This window comes from Diabrotica virgifera, chromosome 9, assembly GCF_917563875.1.
Source record: "Diabrotica virgifera virgifera chromosome 9, PGI_DIABVI_V3a".
NCBI classification, from domain to species: domain Eukaryota; kingdom Metazoa; phylum Arthropoda; class Insecta; order Coleoptera; family Chrysomelidae; genus Diabrotica; species Diabrotica virgifera.
The window spans coordinates 202,669,827-202,693,440 of record NC_065451.1 but is presented as its reverse complement, the minus strand read 5'-3'; the positions used below and the strand labels follow the sequence as shown (position 1 = coordinate 202,693,440).

The window sequence follows — 23,614 nt, the reverse complement described above, 5'->3', positions numbered from 1 at the left end:
TCGACATAAACAACGTCTTTAGTGTTGATAAAATTCTTAAGTAGTTGAATTCTCAGAGTTGACCGTTGGTGCTGAGCCAGCGATTCCTTGGCGAGAGCCGAAAGACTTATTTACGGAAAGTAAGTATTCCTGATTGGTTTACAACTCTCAGAGGGATGGTCTTAGAAAGATGCCCTGGTTTTTTATTGGATAAAACTATCTGATGTTTGTTAGAATGGGAGGTGAATTATTTTTTTGAGGAAGGAACCGGCTCAGCAACTGGCACGGAAAAGAGGTCAACATCTAGCGATGAAGGTGTACAGTCACAGACCGATTTAGTCTAGGAGACGGTTTTTGGTTTTGCGAGTTATGTGATGTAGTGATTCCCGATTCAGGATGTTTTCTTAGTTAGAAAACAAAAGTTGATTATAGTAAATACCACGAGAGTATGTTTTGTGTCTAGTTGTCTAGTGTATTAGAAAGAATAGCTTCGTTATGTTGTTCTTAAGAAGAAATAAATACAAGTTCGCGGAACGAGTTTCTCCAACTTCATAATAAGATAAAAAAAACTCATTTTTTAACAAAATTTTTACTATGTTCAAATGAACAGTGCCTACATCGTTCCAATGTGGAATGTTATATAATAATCAACCACTAGCAGTTACCCTTTTGCTAATAAAACAAAAACTTTGGATTTCTATTCTCATACTATAAAATGTCGTAAAACAGTACTTTAATTCAAACAATTGTAAAGTGTTAAGTGAAAAGTGTTGAGCAACAAAAGTTCCAGTTGAGCTAAACCAGATACATGTAGCTCTAATCATCAATGCAGTCCAGGTCACCAGGTACTCATAATAAACTGTTTATTTTTTTCTTCGAACAATCTCGCGAAAGACTTAACTTTACCAAAATCATTTCAATTCATTTTTAATTTTTTTTATTTTTTTAATAAACGTCTACTATGTTATAACTTGTATTGGTATTTTCTTTTGCACACTTTATCTCTTTTCCTTCTTGTTGGGGAGAAGTACAGACAAATTTACGACTGCAATGGTAAGTACCAACCTACATTAAATGGATCGACATTGCAAGTAACTTTCTTTAATTTTGGATCATTGCAGTATTATTTTGATTTATAAATGACGCCCAATATCACCTTTTAATTATTAATGTTATTTTAAAACCCACCCCTTAAATCTCTGAAGAATGTAGCTTACCGGAGCATCCCCAAAAGTAGCGGAATAGAACATCACGCCTATGACCTACATAATTACACTGTTTTAATATATTTTTTTTATTTTATTTAACGCTACTTAATGTTTTACACAAATGGCGTTACGTCAACTACTTTTGTGTTTATTTAATTTAACCATCTAGGCTTTTGTTTTCATTTACGCTACACAAATGCCGCCCACCGTTTAGGCAGGCCACATAACGCCTCCTTAAACATCTCTTCTGAGCACATATTAAAAAATAGAGGGAATAGTGCATATCCGTGTACTCCTCTTTTTATAGGTATCTCCTTATATATTTGCTGGTCTACAATATTACTGCTTTCTGAAATAGGTTTAAATTTGTAATGATTCTCACACACTGATTATGTATTTCTGTGTTCCGTAATAAATATTTTTGCAAGCCTTCTGTTTTATTTTGTCGAATGCTTTCTAAAAGTCAACTAAGTAGTCATATGAATACGTCACACTTGACATCTCGACACCTTTCTATGAGTTTTACATATAATAAAATAATTATTAATATCGAAAAAGAAGTAAATATAACGATAGAATGAGAATAATAAAAAAGCATGAGAGTTTAGTAGCATATATTTACCTGTGTTTTAAGGAGTTTATATAAATCAGTCTCCATCAAACATTGTACAATGTATACATCCCTCATTTGATCTATTGTTGCTGCACGAAGTATATCTCTAATATCAATTATCTGAAAAAGATTACAGGACATAAAAAATTGGATGAAGTTTTTGTAGAGGTTTTTTTATGAAAATTCACGAAACTTCGCGCTGTAAATTTCCTTGAAATTTTGATTTATTTTAGATTACTCTATCTCGATTGCAAAAAGACCATATTGATATAAGAACTAAAGCGTGAGTCACTAATCGCTATTAATTATCGAACTGTTTAATTTATAGCCTCATCCATCATAAAAGTAATATGTGTGGAACGAACGTTATAGATTTCTTGATGTATATTTGTAAAAAATGTTTCTACATGCAGGAAAATAAAATCTGTCAGTTTTAAAAGCTATGTTGTTCTGAAGCTATTTCCTTGTGGCATTTTTGTAATTAACTATTTAGATGGGAAATAAGCCACAATTAAATTGAAAAAAATAATTTTATTAACGTTTCGACGCCCAAATCGGGTGTCGTTGTCAAAATACAAAATACTACTAAATTAAACAAAAATGTTGTTGCTTAGTAAAAAATTCTTCTAATAATTTATTTAATCTGACTCATATATGTCGGCAATTCAGACATATATTATACATTTTAAAGTAGAAGACTTTAAAATGATATTGTCAATATTTATGAGTTGCGATCCTGGGACGACTTTACTGAAAGATAGTTCATTCGATTACATGAAATCAACCCCAACTCAAGAATATCCGCCACAAAAAATGTCTTTAAAAAGACAACCAAATACTTTAAAATGTATAATATATGTCTGAATTGCCGATATAAATGAGTCAGATTAAATAAATTATTAGAAGAATTTTTTACTAAGCAACAACATTTTTGTTTAATTTAGTAGTATTTTGTATTTTGACAACGACACCCGATTTGGGCATCGAAACGTTAATATTTTTTTTTTCAATTTAATTGTGGCTTATTTCCCATCTAAATAGTTGATTAAAAGCTATATTTTGTTTCATTTTCACTTCTACCCATTTTTCTTGATATTCATGGTATAAATCAGAATATTTTTCAATCAAAATGTACCACAGACTTTTATTTATAGTCTTCAATTATTTGAAATATTTTCTAAAGCTATTTGTTCAGTTTTAACGTTTTAATTATTGCAGTTTCAGATTAAAATATTCTAACGGGACTAGAAATAAAGTATGCAGAAAATATTATGGATTCTCCATAAAATACGATGAACATGTATTATTAATTTAGATCTGACAGTGATATTAATTTATCAGATTTTGTTGCTGGAACTAAGAAGAAATAAAAAAGTAGGTATAGTCAATAATGCTGGCTATTGGAAATTCAAGAACGAAAGATTTTTTTAAGACAATTACAGTTCTTCGGAGGATATTTTTTGCGGAAGAAGAATTGTTTTTGCTATTGATTCTTAAATTAGATGCCGATACTCAACATCATTTTTATTTATACAAATATGACAACTCTTCGGTCACAAAACAAAATACATTATAAAATATAATGAAGATTGAAGAGTTAATGATATAATATAATTTGTAATAAATAAAAAATATGCTCGGTATCGGTAATTTGAGAAAAATTTGCAGTTTTTTTTCCATTAGAAGGATGTAATAATTGTTGCATATTAGAAAATAGTTTTAATTACAAACAACTTTTCATAATAACAATTTTCGATATTTTACGATATAAAGGTTCTTTTTCTTGAGCGACATTCATATTTTTGACATGCCTTGTATAACTTTGATAAAATTTGATATATGGTTGCATCTTAGGATTTAGAACATTCAGAGCTTTTTATAAAGAATAACAAGTTTCCCATATGATTCCAACTTACGTAGATACACTGTATATATTCAATTTTTTGTTCTGAATAAATTTGTGATAAGATTGTAACCACAATTATCACATTATTTTTTTTTTCTATACATAATCTGTTCTACATTGTTTATTTTTAATTAACATAATAAAAAAACACAATCGATAGCGAAACCGCAAAATATTATTTTATATACGGGCACATTTCATTGCACGAAATAATTTTGAATGTTGATAAGTAGTTGAATTTCCAATTATTATTTATCGAAAAAAAAACTAAGTTCTCAATCTAATAGCACATAAAACAACATCCAAAATGTTATTCTACATCCTCCAGACTGAAAACAATGGGAACCTTCTCTGGTAACGCCTCCGAGGCTTCTACAATTTGCAAGCCATAACGGATGCTCAGACTAAGGAAGATGAGGGAATTTTACAATTTATAATACACGTCCCATCTGCTCAGCGTGGTAAAGTTCCAACGAGAATGGTTCCCTTCGTACTCCAATCAGAGTAAACATGTAAATCAAAAATGAATAACTAGTTTCAATTGCGTTGCAACACGAAACTACAGCCGCATCATCATTCCAGTTCAATCAGAGAGTGCAGCAAGCACCTCTACCGGTTTAGAAACTTATTAGTCTCTCATCAGGAGGCACATATTCTGCTCTCTCTGACCCAACTAGGACAAACCCCGGCGTGCAGTCACGGATTGCAACGAACGAAATGGCAGGGATGCCCTAGCGGCAACTGTCGTTATGGCTTGCAAATTGTAGAAGCCTCGGAGGTGTTACCAGAGAAGGTTCCCATTGTTTTCAGTCTGGAAGGATGTAGAATAACATTTTTGGATGTCGTTTTATGTGCTATTAGATTGAGAACTTAGTTTTTTGCTCGCAGTTGCCGCTAGGGCAACCCTGCCATTTCGTTCGTTGCAATCCGTGACTGCACGCCGGGTTTTGTCCTAGTTGGGTCAGAGAGAGCAGCATATGTGCCTCCTGATGAGAGATTAATAAGTTTCGAAACCGGTAGATGTGCTTGCTGGACTTAAAAATTGAAAATGGTTATTCATTTTTGATATTGTTTATTGATCAAATATAATAATTTTAACAAATAGGACCGAATGTGTAACCAGAGAGAACCAGAATATGTTCAAAGGAAAATGTGTAAACTGGAAGGGATATAATCCTTCATGCATATCATTTCGATTGTAAGCAGTTTTTGTTAAAATATTTTCGGTGTGTAATAAAATGCCGGGAAAAAATCGAAATTGTGAACAAAATGTTAGAAAAATGCAAGTGTAGAGTTTCAACAAAGGGTGAATAACCTAATCAAGGGATATGGGAAAAGAAAACTATGTCGAAAGACGACAAAGGCTTTATTATGCCCTATTATACAAATAGGGAATAGATTGTCTGTGAAAACTACAGAGGTATCAAACAACTGAACGTACGTAATAGGGAAACATCAAAATGAAGGCAAAAGAAGTCAAATCGGAAAGTGAAGGTAGAATTCCAAAAAATAAAAGATGTGGTATGGATAAGAATAAACCAGGAACAACTTAAAAAAATTTAAACCAAAGCAGAAAACAAAAAAAACTAACAGAGGCAAGATTTGGATAAGTTTGTAATAACAAAAAGGGACGGAGAAAGAATTCGAAAATAAACTTAAACATACACTTTTAAAATTCGTTTTTCTAATGCACAAATTAGTCCATGTGGGGAGACCGCTCCCGTCTGAAAAAATTTCTGATTCGGTTTCTTTGCGGATTCCTATTCAAAAATGTTCCCTTTAAACAAATCTGAAGGATGCCGGGAGTAATTTTTGGGCAGAAATTGTTTAAACAATTTTTTTAAACAAATACAAACGATCACCTTTTTTGCTCTGGAACATATTTTTTTAGATTTTGTTGGTCATTCTAAACAAGAAAGTCATCTTGTGATTTTTCTCATAAATTGATAGTTTTCGAGTTAGAGGCGATTTAAAATATAAAAAATGCAAAAATACACATTTTCTAGGCTTAAAAACTCATATTTAAAATAGTATTTTGGAGGGTGCCAAGTACTTATATTGTAGTATAAACATTTATTTTCAAGATTCTGAAGAGTGATCGGGTTTAACTTCAATTTACACCATTGTTATTTAATTGTTAAATATGCGTGTCCATCCGATTTTTTTGCCGGTGCGGCGCGATCTATTTCAACAATCGTCTATTTTCCTTCGAAAAATATATTTTTTAACATTCTAAATAAAATAGGTTTCTTGTCATTTTTCTCAAAAGTTAATGGTTTTAAAGTTATAAGTATACAGGGTGTCCCGGAAAATAGTGCGTTCCTTAAAGGTATAGGTAGAAGGCACCATGTAGAACAAAAAACTCTTATAACATTTTTTTTCTAAATGCAACCGTTTGACCAAAAAATTAAAATGTATTTTGGTAGGCAAATTTAAATCTGACAACTATGTGCGGTGCGCAAATTTAAGCATAGACAGTCCCATGTAAATAAATAGATAGAAGATAGATAGTAAACAGATAGTTTTAAAGAATCCTGTTTAGTGTCAATGCCGAAAATGTTTTCGAATAGTGAGTGTATTACCTATTATGTTATTACCTAGGAATGGTGTTTGTGAAAGGTTACTTGAAACATCTATTCGGTGTAATAATTATTTTCAAGTAAGTACAACTTAGTTATTTCAGTTCACAAGTAAACAAATTACTGAGACATTATCTGGTGTATTTAAGTTCCACTGTAAACTATTAAAACTATGTAATTCAGTTAAAGCCCTCAGCAATACTCAGCATTCAACCCATTTAAACCTTACTAAATACATAATACTAGTTCAGTTAAAAGATGTGTTTTTATGTTAAAAGATGTGTAATTCGTTTAAAATTATGCAATATGTATTTCAATACATTTCAAAAGAAAATAATTTTAGTAAACAAATAGTAAATACATAAGTATTACCTACTATTAGGTTGGATTATTTTAAATACTGTTAATCACAATCACAAACGAGTTCTTATTATGTTATTATTCCGTAGTGCGTACGATGTTGCCAGTTTATTAAAATTTCCAAACATTAAAATTCAGGTATATGGAAAACAATGTTAACTTTTTTTTGGAAACGGTTAACTTTAGAAAAAAATGGTATAGGACTTTTTTGTTCCAAATTGTGTATTCTCTCCATACCTTAAAGGAACGCACTATTTTCCGGGACACCCTGTATTTAAAATACTGAAAAAGCGAAAATACACATTTTCGGATTTTAAATCGCTTATAACTTTAAAACTATTAACTTTTGAGAAAAATGACGAGAAACTTTTTTTTACATAAAGCCGCATCAACCATGGAAGGTTATTAGCGGATGTTGAACAATTACAATATAATTATTACATTTTATGAAATAAATGTATATTTTTAAGATAATTAATTGTACTGAATAAATTATAATTTAATATATTCTTCAGCTGACTTGGTTTTTCAGAAATGTTGATGCTTCGTTCATATGAGTAAAGTGGACATTCTGTAAGGATGTGCTGGACTGGCATCTACAGTATGAGCATTGTGGTGGTAGCTCTTTGGTTATTAAGTACTTATGGGTTAATGTTGTATGCCCAATTCTTAATCGGTTTATTACCACTTGTTCTCTTCTCTTTTCAGGGAGCTGAGCTGGAGATTGATGCAAGGTTTGATCTCTTTGAGGTTTGAGCTATTCGAATCAAGCAATACAATATTGCTTGATATTCAAATTGATATCTGCGATTGGAATTCTTTGGATAATATCAATGTGTTCGTCAGTAGTTGCTTTAAGTGCTAGGGCATCGACCTTTTCATTACCTGACCAAAGGATATTTATATTTCTGCTCTGCATAAAATGTATCATACATTTAATTTTTTGGATAATAGTATGAGATGGATAGATCTGTTTTATGCCTTGAAATACTGATAGTGAATCTGTGATTAGTAGAATATTAGGATCTGTATTAGTTTGGCAAAATTTAAGTGCTTTTAAAATTGCAATAGCTTCTCCAGTAAATACACTGCAATAAATAGGTATTCGTATAGCGTATTCTATAGAGTCTGTTATAAATGCTGCGGCACAGCCGTTTTCGGTTATTGAAGCGTCATGACGAGAAACTTATTTTATTTAGAATTTCCCAAAGAACCTAAAAAAAATATTTTTCGGAGGATAATAGGAAATTGTTGAAATAGAGCGCGCCGGCAAAAAAATCGGATGAACACGCATATTTAACAATTAAAGAACAACGGTGTAAATTGAAGTTAGACCTGATCACTCTTCAGAATCTTGAAAATTAATGTTTAAATTACAAATGTTGAATGGGTTGCATGTGAGAGTTCATTTTAAATGAAGTAAAAGACAGAAGTACTCTCAATCATTTAATTGTGTACTTCCGACGACCGGTTTCGCTCTCTATAGGTTGCAGAGCATCATCAGGTCAACGGTTACAAGTCACTAAATGCTACAAATAAAACCAGAGTTAGAACAATGTCTGGTTATAAAAGATGGTGAAGATCCATAAGATCAAGCCAATGTTGAACAACATACATAAAATAGTAAAAACAGCAGACAAATACATATGCATGTAAAAAGGGGGCGGTAACAAACGTCCCCAAGCTTACAAACACATGCAGATGTATACTGCCAACAATCATGCAATTATAACGTGTCGTACTTACATTCGGATACAAGGAGCTATAACCTCATTATTCCTTAACATGATGTTTCTGCTTAAGTTATGCTAACGGGATATGGTAGAATTTCGTTTAAATTACAATTTAAGTACTTGGTAACCTCAAAAATACTATTTGAAATATGAGTTTTTAAGTCTAGAAAATGCGTATCTTCTCATTTTTTAGAATTTAAATCACCTATAACTCGAAAACTATCAATATTTGAGAAAAATCACAAGATACCTTACTTGTTTAGAATGACCCAGAAAACAAAAAAAAATATGTTCCAGAGCAAAAAACTGTGATCTTTTGTATTTGTTTAAAAAAATTGTTTAAACAATTTTTGCCCAAAAATTCTGCCCGGTACCCTTTAGATTTGTTTAAAGGGGACATTTTTGAATAGGAATCGACAAAGAAACCGAATCAGAAATTTTTTCAGACGGGAGCGGTCTCACCACATCGACTAAATCCAGTTTTTCATTTCTTCATGATCAGATTACGGTCACAAAGTCTCAATAAGACTATTACGAATCGAATATAGATACTTAGTGAGTATATTCGTTGGTATTACGAATCGAATGCCCAAAACCGCATCCGAATCCACCTTACTTTACAAAAAATCGATAATGCAATGCTAATGTAACTCGATTTACAGGACTAAATTATCGTTAACTGATTGTATACTAAAGATCGACCACTAAAAGATTCCATATTAATTAGGCAGTTTAACAATCACTATCTGTGGTTTAAGAATTTGGCGGTTACTTATCTAAAAGTACATTAACCGTGACGTAATAGTATTCTGGTGTTGCCACAGGCATACACTCAAAATTAGTTTCCGAATCCTAGGGCTATAATACTTACATTTTCGTGTTTAAACCGTGTGAGTATTTTGATTTCCCTGAGTGTCCTCTGGCAATAAGTTTGATGCTCGAATGGAGATATCTTCTTGATTGCCACTTTCGTTTTCGTTACTGCATCCACGGCGGACCTGAAAGCAAATAAAGTCAATTTTAATTCTAATTTGTCTCTCCCGCTGATGTTTGATATTTTTCTTCTTCAATATGCAAACAAATAGAAAAGGAGAGCAATTTCCTTTGTAAACTACACTAAGCATCAAAATTAACGCACTATCTTAAAAATGGGACATTTTTTATGTCTCGTATTTCCTCATCATCCAGCCTCAAAAGTCCACTGCTGAACATAGGCCTCCTCCCCTCGTTTCCAACCCCATCTATCCTGCGCCGCCCTCATCCAGTTTTTATTTACCTTTCTCAAGTCGTCAGTCCATCTTGTAGGCGGTCGACCGACGCTTCTCTTGTCTTCTCTTGGCCTCCATTCCAATAACCTCTTCGTCCATCGCCCATCTGTCATTCTGGCTACGTGTCCTGCCCATCTCCACTTCAACCTGGCTATCCTCTCGATGACGTCAGTCACCTTTGTTCTTCTCCTGATTTCTTCGTTTCTGATTTTGTCTCGCAGAGTTATTCCTAACATTGACCGCTCCATTCTTCTCTGCGTTACTCTTAGTTTGGTAGCCGAGGCTTTAGGTAAGGTAAGTGTTTCTGATCCGTACGTCAAGACTGGGAGGACGCACTGATCAAATACCTTTCTCTTTAGGCATATGAGCAACTCACTCTTAAAAGCTTCTCTCAGTTTTCCAAATGCTGCCCACCCAAGACCGATTCTTCTCTTCAGCTCATGAGTCTGGTTATCCCTGCCAATCGTAATTTCATGTCCCAGGTATTTATATCTATCTACGAGTTCTATTTCCTTCCCACCAATACTGATGTTCTGGTTGGGTACCAAATTTGTCATTATTTTTGTTTTCGAGATGTTTATATTTAAACCTACATTTTCTGTAGCTACAACGAGTTCTTGTACCATCTCTCTTGCCATACCTAGATCCTCAGCTACTATGACTATATCATCGGCGAAACGTAAGTTGTTTAGGTATTCTCCATCTATTTTTATTCCCTTTGTCATCCAATCCAAACTCTTGAAAGCATGTTCTAAGACCGTATTAAAAAGTTTAGGTGACATTGGGTCTCCTTGTCTAACCCCCCGTTCTATTTTTATGCGATTACTGTTAGTATGTAATTTGACAGTGGTTGTTGCCTGTAAGTATATTTTGTGTAATAATTTTGTATACCTATAATCTAGCCTGCATTCTTTAAGCGCCTGTAATATTTTGCTAAGTTCAACTGTGTCAAAGGCTTTATGAAAATCGATAAAAAGTAGAACTAGGGGTTTATTGTATTCCACTACTTTCTCTATCAGGGTTTTTATACTTTGTAGATGGTCATTTGTTCCGTAATTTTTTCGGAATCCTGCCTGTTCTCTTGGTTGATAAGTCTCTAACTTTCTATCCATTCTCTTAACTATTATTCGCGTAAATAACTTATATAAATGGCTGAGGAGGCTAATCGGTCTGTAATTCTCTAAATTGGCTTTGTCTCCTGCTTTGTGTAATAGAATCATAGTAGCGTTGTTCCAGTCTGTTGGAATATTGGCGTTGTGAAGGCAGATATTGAAAAGTTGTTTAATTTTTTCAAGTAGTATATTTCCTCCAATTTTTAGTGCTTCTGATACTATTCCATCTTCACCTGGGGTTCGATTATTTTTCATTTTCTGCAGAGCCTCTTTGATTTCTGATTTTGTTATATCGGGCATTAAATCCGATCCTTGATTTAATACCCCAGTTTTTACTGTAATTGGAGGTTGCGCATTGTCATCTTTTTTTCTTGATTTGTATAACTCTGTGTAGAACTCTTCGACTATTGTTAATATTTCATCTCTGTTTGTAGTTTCTTTTCCAGTTCTGTTTCTTAGTTTGTTGATTTCTATTTTTCCTTTTTGTACGCTTACGTTCTTCAAAACTTTCATGTTCTTATTTTGCTCTATTGCTTGTTTTGTTTTTTCTACATTGTAGTTTATGTCTTTTCTTATTGACTTTGTGATAGTCTTATTTATTTGATTTAGCGCTTCTTTGCTGGAACTTGTATCTCCTTTCATCTGTCGTCTTAGTTCTATAAGGGTTTTAGTAGGTTGACTTAGTTTTTCATCTTTTTGGTTTGTTGGACAGTATTTAGTTTGAGCCTGTTGTATTGTGGTGATTATTTGCTTGTTCAGTATATTAATGTCTGTTGTTGTTGTATCTTTCAATGTATCATTAATATATTTTTCGAACTCCTGAATATTAGTTGGTTTTACCCATTTCTTTGTGTGTTTCTTATTTATCATTTTGAGTCTTTCCTTTTCGATCGATATCGTTATTTTAGCTCTTACTAACCTGTGATCACTGCTTGTGCTGAACTGGTTTAACACATTTACGTCTTTAAATAATTCTTTTTTATTTGTTAAGAAATAGTCGATTTCGTTCCTTGTTTTTCCATCTGGACTTTCCCAGGTCCATCTTCTGTGTTTTTTCTTTTTAAAGAAGCTGTTCATTTGATAGAGATTGTTTTCCAAAAGAAAAGTTAACAGTTGTTTGCCTCTATTATTTCTGCCTTCGCTTCCAAAATTTCCCAATATTATTTCAGAGGGGTCTTCCTTGGTACCTATTTTGGCGTTGAAATCACCGCCTATTATTAAGAAGTGGCCAGGATTTTCCTTGATTGCACAGGATATTTGGTCGTAGAATATTTGGACTTCTTCATCTGAATGGCCTGTAGTAGGTGCGTATACTTGAATGAACTTTAGGATATATCTGGTGCTCATTTTGATGTTTAAGTAGACCACCCTTGTTGATATTTGGTTTATTGACACAATTCTGTTCGCAATTCTTTTGTGAACAAAGAAGCCGACTCCTCCGACTGTCGATTCCTCTTCTCCTTTGTAGTACCACAGATGGCCTGATGGGAGTGAGATAAGATTCTCTCCTTTTTTTCTAACTTCGCTGATACCCACAATATTCCAATTCACTTTTGAAAGTTCTTCCTCCATTTCTTCGAACCTTTCTTCGGTAGAGAGCGACCGAGCATTATATGTGGCGATGTTGAGGTTTATATTTTTGACGCACTTTGAATAGGGTTGGTTTACACTGGTCGGGTTTGTGGCATTTAAACACCGTGCTTGCCTTGCATGTTGGTGAGTATTCATATTTATTCCCACGAGTAGCTGGGGATCGTTGTCGATTCCTGTAGAGCCCCGCGTACAGGAACAAGGCTAATTTTCAATGGGATTTCGCCCGGTGTCCCAAGAGCATCGTTAGCGGCCGCGTGACGTGCGACCATTCAGTTTTTAGCACGATAGCTTCCACCTTAACTTACGGATTTTTTGCATCTGGTTTTCTCCATATTTTGTTGGGTAAGATGGGGAGGGAAAAAGGTGTATATGGGAAGAATCTGTAGTAGAAAGAAATATAGTGACCCGTCTGCCTTCGGAAACCTAATCGCCATTCGGGGTCGGAAAAAGACAAGAGTTAGCCAAGAGAGGCTGATAGAAAAGATTAAAGACATTTCACTCAAGACAAGTTGAAGAAGAGTAAAATGTGAAGGCCCTTATGATCCGCCAGGTGCGTTTCATAAGCGTATGAGTATTGGTACGCTTTGTGTTTCCGCTCATACTTCGGGGTGTTGACTACAGACTGTATGGCTCGTCCAGCATGCCATAGCATGGAGGATAAGGTTCACGTAAATTTTACTATGTAGACACCCTAAACTCCATGGTCTGACAGATTTGTATTTCCCGTATTTCCTAATTGTTCCTAATTGTAAAATCGGACCTGTTGTCCGATTTTAGTGATCTTTTTAGTATATTATAGCTTTATTCTTCAAGAATATCGATGTAATAATATTAATGCTAAACAGGTAAGTGTCATTGCATACCGGGTGTAACAAAGATAGTGTGTTTTTTCCTCAAAGTTTGAAACACCCCGTGGAATATTCTAGCGTATATAAAATATTGATGACTATATTGATGATTATACAGTATAAAAGTAGCGCAGTCAGTAGAATTTCCAATTAGAAAAAGTAAAGCCTTTTTTTAATCGAGTTTGATCGTTAATTGGGAAATTGTAGAATTAGTGACTTAGTATTTGAGTTCCGAGTGTAAGGCCACGAGGAAGGAAAACTGAAGAAACCCGTAAGCAACTTTGAAGAATTCCAAGTGTAAGGCCACTTGTTGTGTAAAGCCACAAAGTAATTCGGAAGTTCTGGGGAGGCGCAACTAGCAACTTCGTGAAATCTTCTCAACCAGCTTCAGTGAAAAGCCACTCGACCCTGAAAACGGTGAAGCATTTCCACAGAAGAAGCAACAACATTCCGGCTACCATACCGACTACATACAGTTTGGAATTTCGACCAGTTCCAGTGTAAGACCACTTGATCTGGAAGGTACAACGTGCTCACACCCGTTCTCTACCCGTTCCAGTGTAAAGCCACTTGATCTTGGAAAGTGCAACGTTCTCCACCCGTTCCAGTGTAAAGCCACTTGATCTGGGAAAGTGCACCATTCTCCACCCGTTCTCTACCCGTTCCAGTGTAAAGCCACTTGATCTGGGAAAGTGCAACATTCTCCACCCGTTCTCTACCCGTTCCAGTGTAAAGCCACTTGATCTGGGAAAGTGCAACGTTCTCCACCCGTTCCGGTGTAAGGCCACTTGATCTGGGAAGGTGCAACGTTTTCACACAAGACAGAGGAAGTACTTGAGGTTAGTCTAATTATATTCATTTTGTATTTGTTTTCATTTTTTTTATTCACTCTGTTTCGCTATTTTCAAACTTTTAAGATATCATATCTAGTATTTGCATTTTTCTTATTTGTTTAATTTATTTTTGTTTAATACAATGGCAAAAAGTAACGTAACTTGTCTTTCACAAAATACAAAAATCCAAAACGCTAATTTAATAATTAAATTACCACCTTAAATATGTAGAATATAATAATTACTGTATAAATACACAATTAGTGTAGCTACAGAAGTGATATATAGTTATTGTTTACATAATTTCGTTTGGCATCTATTTCTGTTTATATTTATATACCTAAATTTCATTTCCAATAATGACACGAGCCGTCTCACCGTGCCTCGGAGAGTACGTTAAGCCGTCGGTCCCCCTGGGCTAGTGTACATCGACACTAGTTACTTGAAACAGGGTTAAAGATGTAATTGGCGCTGGAACTATCTGAAAGGATCTCCCCGGCAAAAATGCCATACGATATTATTATTATTATACCTAAATTTTATTTTATGACTGTAAAACCACTTGACTGTAATACCTACTCGGGACCCTAATGTCTTTATCTTTATCTTCATGAATAAACTAATTCGATCCGTTTAGATAACATAGGCTAATGCATTTTTGTTTTTGGACAGATTGTGTTAATATTCTTTATGGCGATTTATGGCGATGAAAGATTGCTTGCATGTTGCCGACTAAAGCTAATGTGATTTCCGTATTCTCAGTTTCAGTAGGTATTTTAGTTTCAGGGTATTCAATGATACACTTTTAAGGGTAACACATGTAGTATTTTTGAGACGGAAATAAAGATATTTTGTTTTGAAAAAAAAAATAAATAAATAACGAGCAAGTCTTTAATTAAATTAATACATTAATAATTACAACACATTAATAATAAAAATATTTTATATCTTTATAATGAGAATAATAGAAATTATTTCGAAATAAACGATATTTCTCCTAAGTAGTCCTATTGGTGACTCAGATTTTGAAAAATAGTTAAAATTAAACAACATCAGTGCCTGGAAAATTTTAATACCTGTACACCTTTTCTTTTTTGATATACAAAAAAATGCTCACTGTTATAGTTAATCCAACGAAATTTGCGCAAGCTTTATTTTAACTGATAAAATTCTAAATACACCAGAATCGGTATTAAATACAGGACCGTATGTTATTCATTCTTGAAGTCAATGAAACCAATAGAAGTCTAACATTTAAGTTGGATAACGAGGTTATTCGCAAATTTCATTTTAATGTAAAACCATTTTATGATAAGATCAACTAAACGAAGTTGAAGTGTAACACGGCAAGTAGTAGATATGAGCTTTCATTATACATATTATAAAGGAATTTAATCAGTAGTAACTGCAATATACAATTCGATTACCTTGTGGTACACTTCATCTACGGCTTTATCATAACAACAAAAGTAGAATAAGTTATTGCCGGTTGGTTTCTTTGTTTCATGTGGCCCTACCTGCCCTGTGCGGAGCATATCCAGAAAGGGTCTACACTACAAGCCCAAAACTTCGAAGCTGCAAAAGAAGCCCTTCTTGGACATCCCAGCTTCGGTCTTCAGGAGGAAGGTGTTATGGCGAGCACGCCACTGTGTGGGTTTTTATTCCAATATCTAGACTACATTGGAGATGAGAAACACCCACGCTGATAATTTCGAGGCGTCAATGATATGTGCCAGGACTATGAAAGATTTTAAGAAATAGTTTGTATTCATTAATTTAGAATTCAGTATCGTTTTGCACCCTAAGCCTGTAACAACTCAATAAACTCGTGCATTTCCTTCAGTAGTTTCGTTAATTAATTCTCCAACGAACACACATCATTTTATACAGTATAAAAGTTACCTATATACACTCTCTGATCAAACTGAAACATAATATGTCTCTTGTATTCGTTTCACGACGAAATTCTTTTTTACCTGTAGAATCCTGACAGAAAACCACCCCTTTATGAACATATCAACGATATTACATATCTTGCGGCTGCATTATCCAGTGAGTTTGTTATTTCCATTAAGAAATTCTTATTAAAGGATTTGCCATCCAGTTAAGTGCATCCTACACATTAATTTACGACCAAAATATGTCACTCTTGAAAGCAAAATCGAGTTAACTAACTATGCAATAGTTTCAAACTTATAAGGTACAAAGTTCTCAGAAATTAAGGCGTTATTACAGGGCTTTCAATGGCGTAAGAACAATGTTGTACTTTTTTTGAAAAAATTCCAAAAAGCCGAAGTAGCAGAACCTGAACAATTCCTTTTTTTTCTCTCTGTAAAAAGGCTTTGGCAGAGCCAATTAACCAGTTTTGTTTTTGTTTGGTTACAGATTCAAATTCGAGTTTTTTCGTTTTCATCAGTAAGTATAAATATATCTCGGGATCTACTGAATATATTTTGATCGTTCTTTTTTTAATTTGTATGTAATTTTTCTGTACATTACAAATATGCAATTTTTGAAAAAATAATTTTTTCCCAAAAATCCATGATTTTAATCATACTATTGTTATTAATCATAGAAAAAGTTAAGGTATACTTAATTAAATAAATTATCTTCAATAAATAATTATCTAATAAAAATCATTTATTTATTAAAGTGTACTTTAACTTTTTCTATGATCATTAATAATACTATGATTAAAAAAAAATTGATTGTTGTAAAAAAAATATTTTTTCAAGAATTGCTTAAACAAATTAGACTGTTTATTAATTAATAAATTTATAAACAAATTTCATATTTGTACTGTACGTAGAAATTACATACAAATTAAAAAAGAAAGATCAAAATCCATTGAGTTGATCCGGAGATACAGAAAATTATATTCGTTTGAAATTGTTTTTTCGGTATTTAAAGTAGGTGGATTTGTAGGTTCCCCCTAGTAATCGTTTGAACTACATTTTTGAAAAATCGTAGAGGGTGTTGTGAAGGTACAATGTTTGTGCAAATTTTTTAAGAAAAAATAAAAATCCCATGGCATTAATGAGATTCCTTAAAAACAAATTAGCTGTAAATAAAAAAAAACATATGGCTAACTTTGTCCCAAATGAACCCAGGCTAAATTTTTTTATTTGAAAATTCGTGTTAAAATACTATCTTTTTGAATATATAAAAATATTGTTTCTACGGACAACATTTTTAAAGTTATTCTAAATGTTTATAAACTATAAAATTTCAAAAATTTGGCATTAGGATTTTTGACTATATTAATTATTTTTTATCTTTTTTTAATACACTTTGATATTATCACTCTTTTACTTTCATTTGGCATAGTCAGAATTGCCCTATCTTCATTATTTTATGTCTTATCTTATTGCAAAATAAAGGTCTCTGGGATAAACAAATAGAATAACTCTTAAACTAATTAATGGATCGGTCTCAAATTTTGAAGGTTTGTAAGTACGCCAATACCCAACTTTTGGTGAAACATTACATAAGGTAGTTTTAGTAAAAGTTATTAACAAATAACGATTTTCACTTATTTTTCAGTTCGCGTAGCAACAAATTAACTTTTTAACTTTCAAAAATCGGCATTTTATAGTTATTTATGATATAAGTGTTAAAAGTACGCGTTTAAGGCACGCATGTGAAAGTTTGCAGAATGAGCGATAGCGAGTTCTGCAATTCACATGAGTGCCTTAAAAATGTACTTTTTAACACGCATATCATACAATATTTTTTCTACAAACGTAATTACAGAACAATATTGTAACAAAAGAGAAATCTTGGCCGACCACCGTATAACAGTAAACACCTCGAGAATGACGTCATCGAATGATCTAGGCCTCGGCGGAAAGGAGGAGGAACTTCTCGAACTTACGACCCGTAGGCGGAACACGCTGATAGCTAGAGATGGGCGTCGATTGTTCCAGAATAACAACTGAGTATAAATACGGGCATATTTGTAAATAAAGTTTAGTCTTAAGCTAAAGTTTGTAAAGTAAACTTGTATAAATAAATAATAAAGTCGTATATAAATACCCGAACGCTCGTTTATTACAATATCTACAAAAACTTTTACTTGAACGTGACTGACATTCCATTTTTATATTTTTTTGACATTACATCAAAATTGTCTATACGGTCAATAAGAACTGCAGTGCCTTAAAAATATTTTAAAGCACTAGTGCCTTAAAGTAGCATTTTTAACGCTCGTATGGAGTGCTAAAAACTGAATTTTTAACACAGTTATAGAAAAAACACAGTTTTTCAATGTTCTAAAAAACTGAATTTTGTAATTTTATATCAACTATTTAGCTTTTGAATGGAGTGCAAAAAATCGAAAAAATCGCGATTTTTGCACTAAATTGTTAATAATTAAAAAACGGACGCGAACTCTAGGCAGGAAACAGGTAGGTTTTCTTCCTATAGGTCTACAATAACTAAAAAAGTAATCAGCTACCTGGATTTTTGAGTGTCCCGAGAAAATTCTTATTACTATGGATCAGCGGTTCCCAACCATTTTTAGCTTGCGGCACACTAACTTAAAAACTCGTTCAGCCACGGCACACTTGGGTAAATAATCTCTATGAGTATAATCATAATGTATTGTTATGTGATTATTCCAGAAGTTTTATTCAATGAAAAATAGTCGGTAAAAGTTATTATCACGTCGAATTAAAAAAGTAAATAGTAGTATAAAAGACGGTAAAATTTTGCGGCACACCTACAGGGACTTCAGGGCACACTGGTTGGGAACCTCTGCTCTGGACTATAACGCTGTCGAGTTTTTTAGTTTTAACGATTTTTGAGTTTTTGGTTTTACTCAGAAATCAAAATAACGAAATTTTTTTAACAAAAAATAAGCACAAAACAAAAAATATCTCTACAGCGTTACTTCACGAAATGTCTAAAGAAAATCTATGCAAATTTTCAGGTACATCGGTCAAGTAGTTTTTGAGTTATGTCCACCGCCTTAAGGCTATGGGTACATAATTCGCAAATATTTTACGGGTATCCCTACTTTTTCTGTCTTTACATGGTGAATTACGTGTAGTAAAATTCACACTGGTATGGATATGTAATCATTACTAGAATGTCATTCTACTTGAAAATGTCATCATTAATTTAAAGAGATGGCTTTTGAACGTTCTTAGATAACTGTTATTTTTATAATTGCAAATTATTAATTCAGTTAATAAATGTGATAATTTTTTCACTAACTATGTATTCAGTGATTGTAATAATTTATATGTACAACAAAAACTAATACTCAATCGAGAAAAGAGGAAAAGTGTTAAAGAGATTTTTTAATAATATATTGTTACTATGGAACATCTTAGAATTTTGAACATCTTTAACAACAAAATACTTGGATCACAGAATATATTATCCTGATGTATTCTCTGCTTGGATCTTCCACAAATAATACACAATAAATAACTTGTTATTAAGTTCACATCTTAAATCAATTATTTATCAAATACACTATATTCTAACAACTCAAAATATTCCCGATGCCATGTCAAATATTTAAAATTGTCACTGATTGTCACTGTCTGACTGACAGTATGCTGACAATATTCTATTCGACTGAGTGCGTTGTATGACAAAGATAGATTTGGAAATATTACCACGGACATTGTGTTCATTTTTTTCGAATCCTGAAAAAACCAATAAATATTTTTGAAAAATTTAAACGCAGAATGAAAGACTATATTATTACCGAGGGCCCAAAATCCCCTAGAATAAATAAAAAGTTTATTTTGAATGAGATATTTTAAATTAAATATCACACTAAATTTTTTCTTAATTTTTCACCCCTGTAACTTATTAAAATAAAAATTATAGAAGTTCTCAGGGACTATCGGCCCTCGCCAATAACGTAATCTTTCATTCTTCGTTTAAAATTTTCAAAAATACTTACCTATTAGTTTTCTCAGGATTCGAAAAAAATGAATCCCCATTTGAATAGCATTGCAGCCGAAAATACGTACCCATCCTCTTAAGAAAAAGCAGTTTTGAGAAAAACGGGTTTTAAGTTTTGACAACTTTTATTTTCAATTTCTTTTTTGTCTGTCAAATCGTAAAGTGGTGCGCTCCGGAAATCGTTTTCAAAAACATAACCATAAAAAACATAAACTACTAACTAACAACTCTTTCCCAAAATTTTTAAAATAATCATTTTTGAAAATGATTTTCTGAGTGGACATTGAAATGTCAAAGAGCAGGTAAACATTTAATTTTCATTACAATAAATTGTTCAAAAAAAAAATAAATCTGTTGGTTGGTCTGTGCCCATTGAATTGGCAAGTACCTAGCATCTTCGAACAGGGAACCATGGCACCCTTTTAGCATGTGTTCCACTTTATCTATCAACATCGACTTGTAGTCATAAAATTTTCATATATTACATTATGTAAACCATATACGATGAGGTTAACACTATTTACAGTGTGCTAGTTTCAAACTACTCGGCAGAATGCACTGAAGATGTTCTGTATAGAACGAAAACGTTTTGCAATCCATGACATTTTATAGTTTTAATAAACGATTTTATACCAGAATACATCTCGAAGTTTTTACTTCTGTATTGGTTTTTTTAATAAATTGTTCCTTAATCCCATATAAACAACATTAACTTAGACATTCTACAAGAAAACAGTTTCAGAACCTCTTATAATATTGTAAAAGTAATAGCTTTCAGCTCATTTACTTCCCTAGAAAATGTAATCAAAGTCCTTAAAACAGTTTTTCAGGATTCCTGGAAATCCTAGAAAACCATGATACATGATATTGCTTTTTGCTCATATAAAACCCAATCTTACTTTACTCACACTGCACCTAAATCAACACTTATCAGAGAGATAAAATAAATAGACACAAGATAAAGGATATAGGAGTGATACACATTACACATTGTTGACATTATGGGAAGATGTTTACTTTTGTTTCTAAAACAGCAATTTTGGTGTACATATGAAAGTAAATTTAGTACATATACAGTGTGTAATAAATAGTGTGATGTTAATGTCTTTTTGGTCCCAATTAATTAAAACTCTATTGTTTGGATAACTTTATATTTACATCCTTTAAACGGTGATTCAACCATAGTTGTTTACAAATACAAATCATTACCTATACCCTATACCACACATTTGTACATATCAAGTATCTAATTATAACAACACTTGAATTTACCTACGCTGCATTTTTATACACGACATAATATGTGAACCTCGGTCAAGAGTCATTGTCTTCGGGCCAGGCTAATACACTACATTATATTTTGATAAAGATATTTACAACTTAATTTATATAGGTTGTCCTAACTATATTACAAGTGTGGCAAAACCAAATGGAATAAATTCATTATTTTGTAAACCCGTTACTTTAAGGAAAAATCGACCCAAAACAGGTCAATTTTATTTTTAAAATATGATTTTTTGACATATACCGATTGGGAATTTTCTCATGGTTGGTATGCGCCTTTGATGAGAGCGACAAAGAGACATGTATTTATTATACATTTAAAACGGGCTAGAAGATATACGCCGGCAAAGAGAGGTTGCGTGAACAACCCACTTCATGTCGTAGGTAGGGCTTTCTCAGCACAGCATTGCCAAAGTAGATTTAAAAAAGAAAATAACAAAGTAGAAACAATTATAATATTTGACTTATTGTAAACGAAGATAATAAACAAATTATTTAAAAGAAAAAAACTTAAGTAAAAAAATATTGTTTTCATCCATTTTAAAAAAATGTGAAAACGTTGAAATATAATTCAACCTTTTTCACCCACTTTTTTTAAAATTGGTGAAAACAATATTTTTTTACTTAAGTTTTTTTACTTTAAGTAATTTGTTTATTATTTATACAAATACTGTAGGTCTATTTCAGGGAAGTGACCCTGCCCACATGAGCCATGCTTTGCTCTCAATTCCTTAACATGTTTGCAAGGGAGTATTAAGTTTTGTCCTCATAGACCATCTATTTAAACTGCTGGTATGTCTCGCAAAGACCAGTGTCTCAAGGGTGAGACGCTGGACTATGTGAAAAATCGATATGGCTCATATTTTAAATAAGTTGCTTGGTAGCGAATGTTTCAATGAGTGAAACTGTGTTCCATTTCTTTATCCTTCCAAAATCTAGTTACCTATTTCCTATCTCCCCTAGGCCAACAGCAATCGTCAGTATCAGTTCAACCTGGATCAATTTGAAACTGGACAAGACTAACACAAGCTCTACACCTACACCATCTCGGTTCTGAATATGCTACTGGAAAAAGTCTAAAGAATAAAAAAGACATTTTACACAGTCGGAAGAAATATTTCTAACTTTTTTCTGAATGGACAAGAAACTCTGGAAGTAAACTTAGAAAATGGGGAAGAATGTCCAATTACACAGTCAAATCCAAATCATATTAATGAAATGTCTCCGACTAGGAAAGAAGTTAAAAATATTGCAGAGCCTAAAAAATATCAAGGGTCCAAGAAACAACCAAATCACATCAGAGATATTCAAATATGGAGGAAATTGCATGCATGAAGAAATGCAGATATTAATTGAAAAAATATGGAATGACAAACAATTATCAAAATAATGGTCCCAGTAATATGTCCCATTCACAAAAAAGAAGATAAGGGTGAATGCAAAAATTATAGGGGCATAATATTACTAACAGTCGCACACAAAATATTGGCAATGCATGTAAAGAATATACTAAAATAAAAGAATGAAAGATATAATTGGTGAATACCAGGTGGGTTTTAGACAAGAAAGAAGCTAAATTCTTAGATTTTCATAGATTTTTTTACCTTATGCATCAGAGACAAAGATCTAAATAAAACATAACAAGAAATGGTGCAGATATGGGAATGACAAGTACTAAGGAAAATATTTGGAGGATAAATGGACAACATGGAGAAATATTGTTATTATTATCTAGATTTAGACATAAGTCTCACACTCCCTCTAAGGGGAAAATTGACTCATCCCAGATACCTACGGTATCAAAAGGATTCTCTGGTGGGACTCTTTCTGTGTTATCAAGCCTTAGGTGACTTAGTATGCTGGAGTATCTCAAAAATTTTCATACACATCTGGCTGTCGAGACTAGTACAGCTTTCTGCAAGGTCTTATAAAGATGTTCATTTAGACCCAGCTTTTTTATGTTTTCGAAGAAGTTCTTCAGAATGACTCCAGTAGTAGACATAATAATAGGTATTATCTGGGTACTTTGCATTCTCCATTGTCTTCGTATTTGGATTTCCAGATCTCTGTACTTGGCAATCTTTTCAGTAAATTTAGTATGTGAATTATTGTTGTTAGGTATCGCCTCATCAATTAGTGTTGTTTGTCTTGTTATTTTTGAAGATATTCTTCTTTAGCGGCGATTCAATTGAGGGTAAAATTATACATAAATCTGCGCGCCTGCGCACACAGACAGCATGTAGTTCATTGCTAATCTTTCAAGATAGGTATGTATGTATCTGTAACCGTGCAAATAAGTCATTAAAAGAATATTTAGTGTTTTTAGTAAATGCATTATTTATTATAATTCTTGTGTTTTGGATTTGTGTTTCTCAG

At 32.8% G+C, this 23,614-nt stretch overlaps 1 protein-coding gene across 1 annotated transcript in view; it reads right to left on the bottom strand.

Moving 5' to 3' along the window:
* Positions 1-23,614, bottom strand: part of LOC114330501 (mitogen-activated protein kinase 1) — a 54,758-nt gene that overhangs the window by 24,510 nt on the left and 6,634 nt on the right. Inside the window, exons 2-3 of the mRNA XM_028279846.2 lie at positions 9,250-9,376; positions 1,810-1,920 (exon numbers count right to left, since the gene is read on the bottom strand). Coding sequence (XP_028135647.1) covers positions 1,810-1,920; positions 9,250-9,376 — 238 coding nt within the window. The remainder of the gene's footprint in view (positions 1-1,809; positions 1,921-9,249; positions 9,377-23,614) is intronic.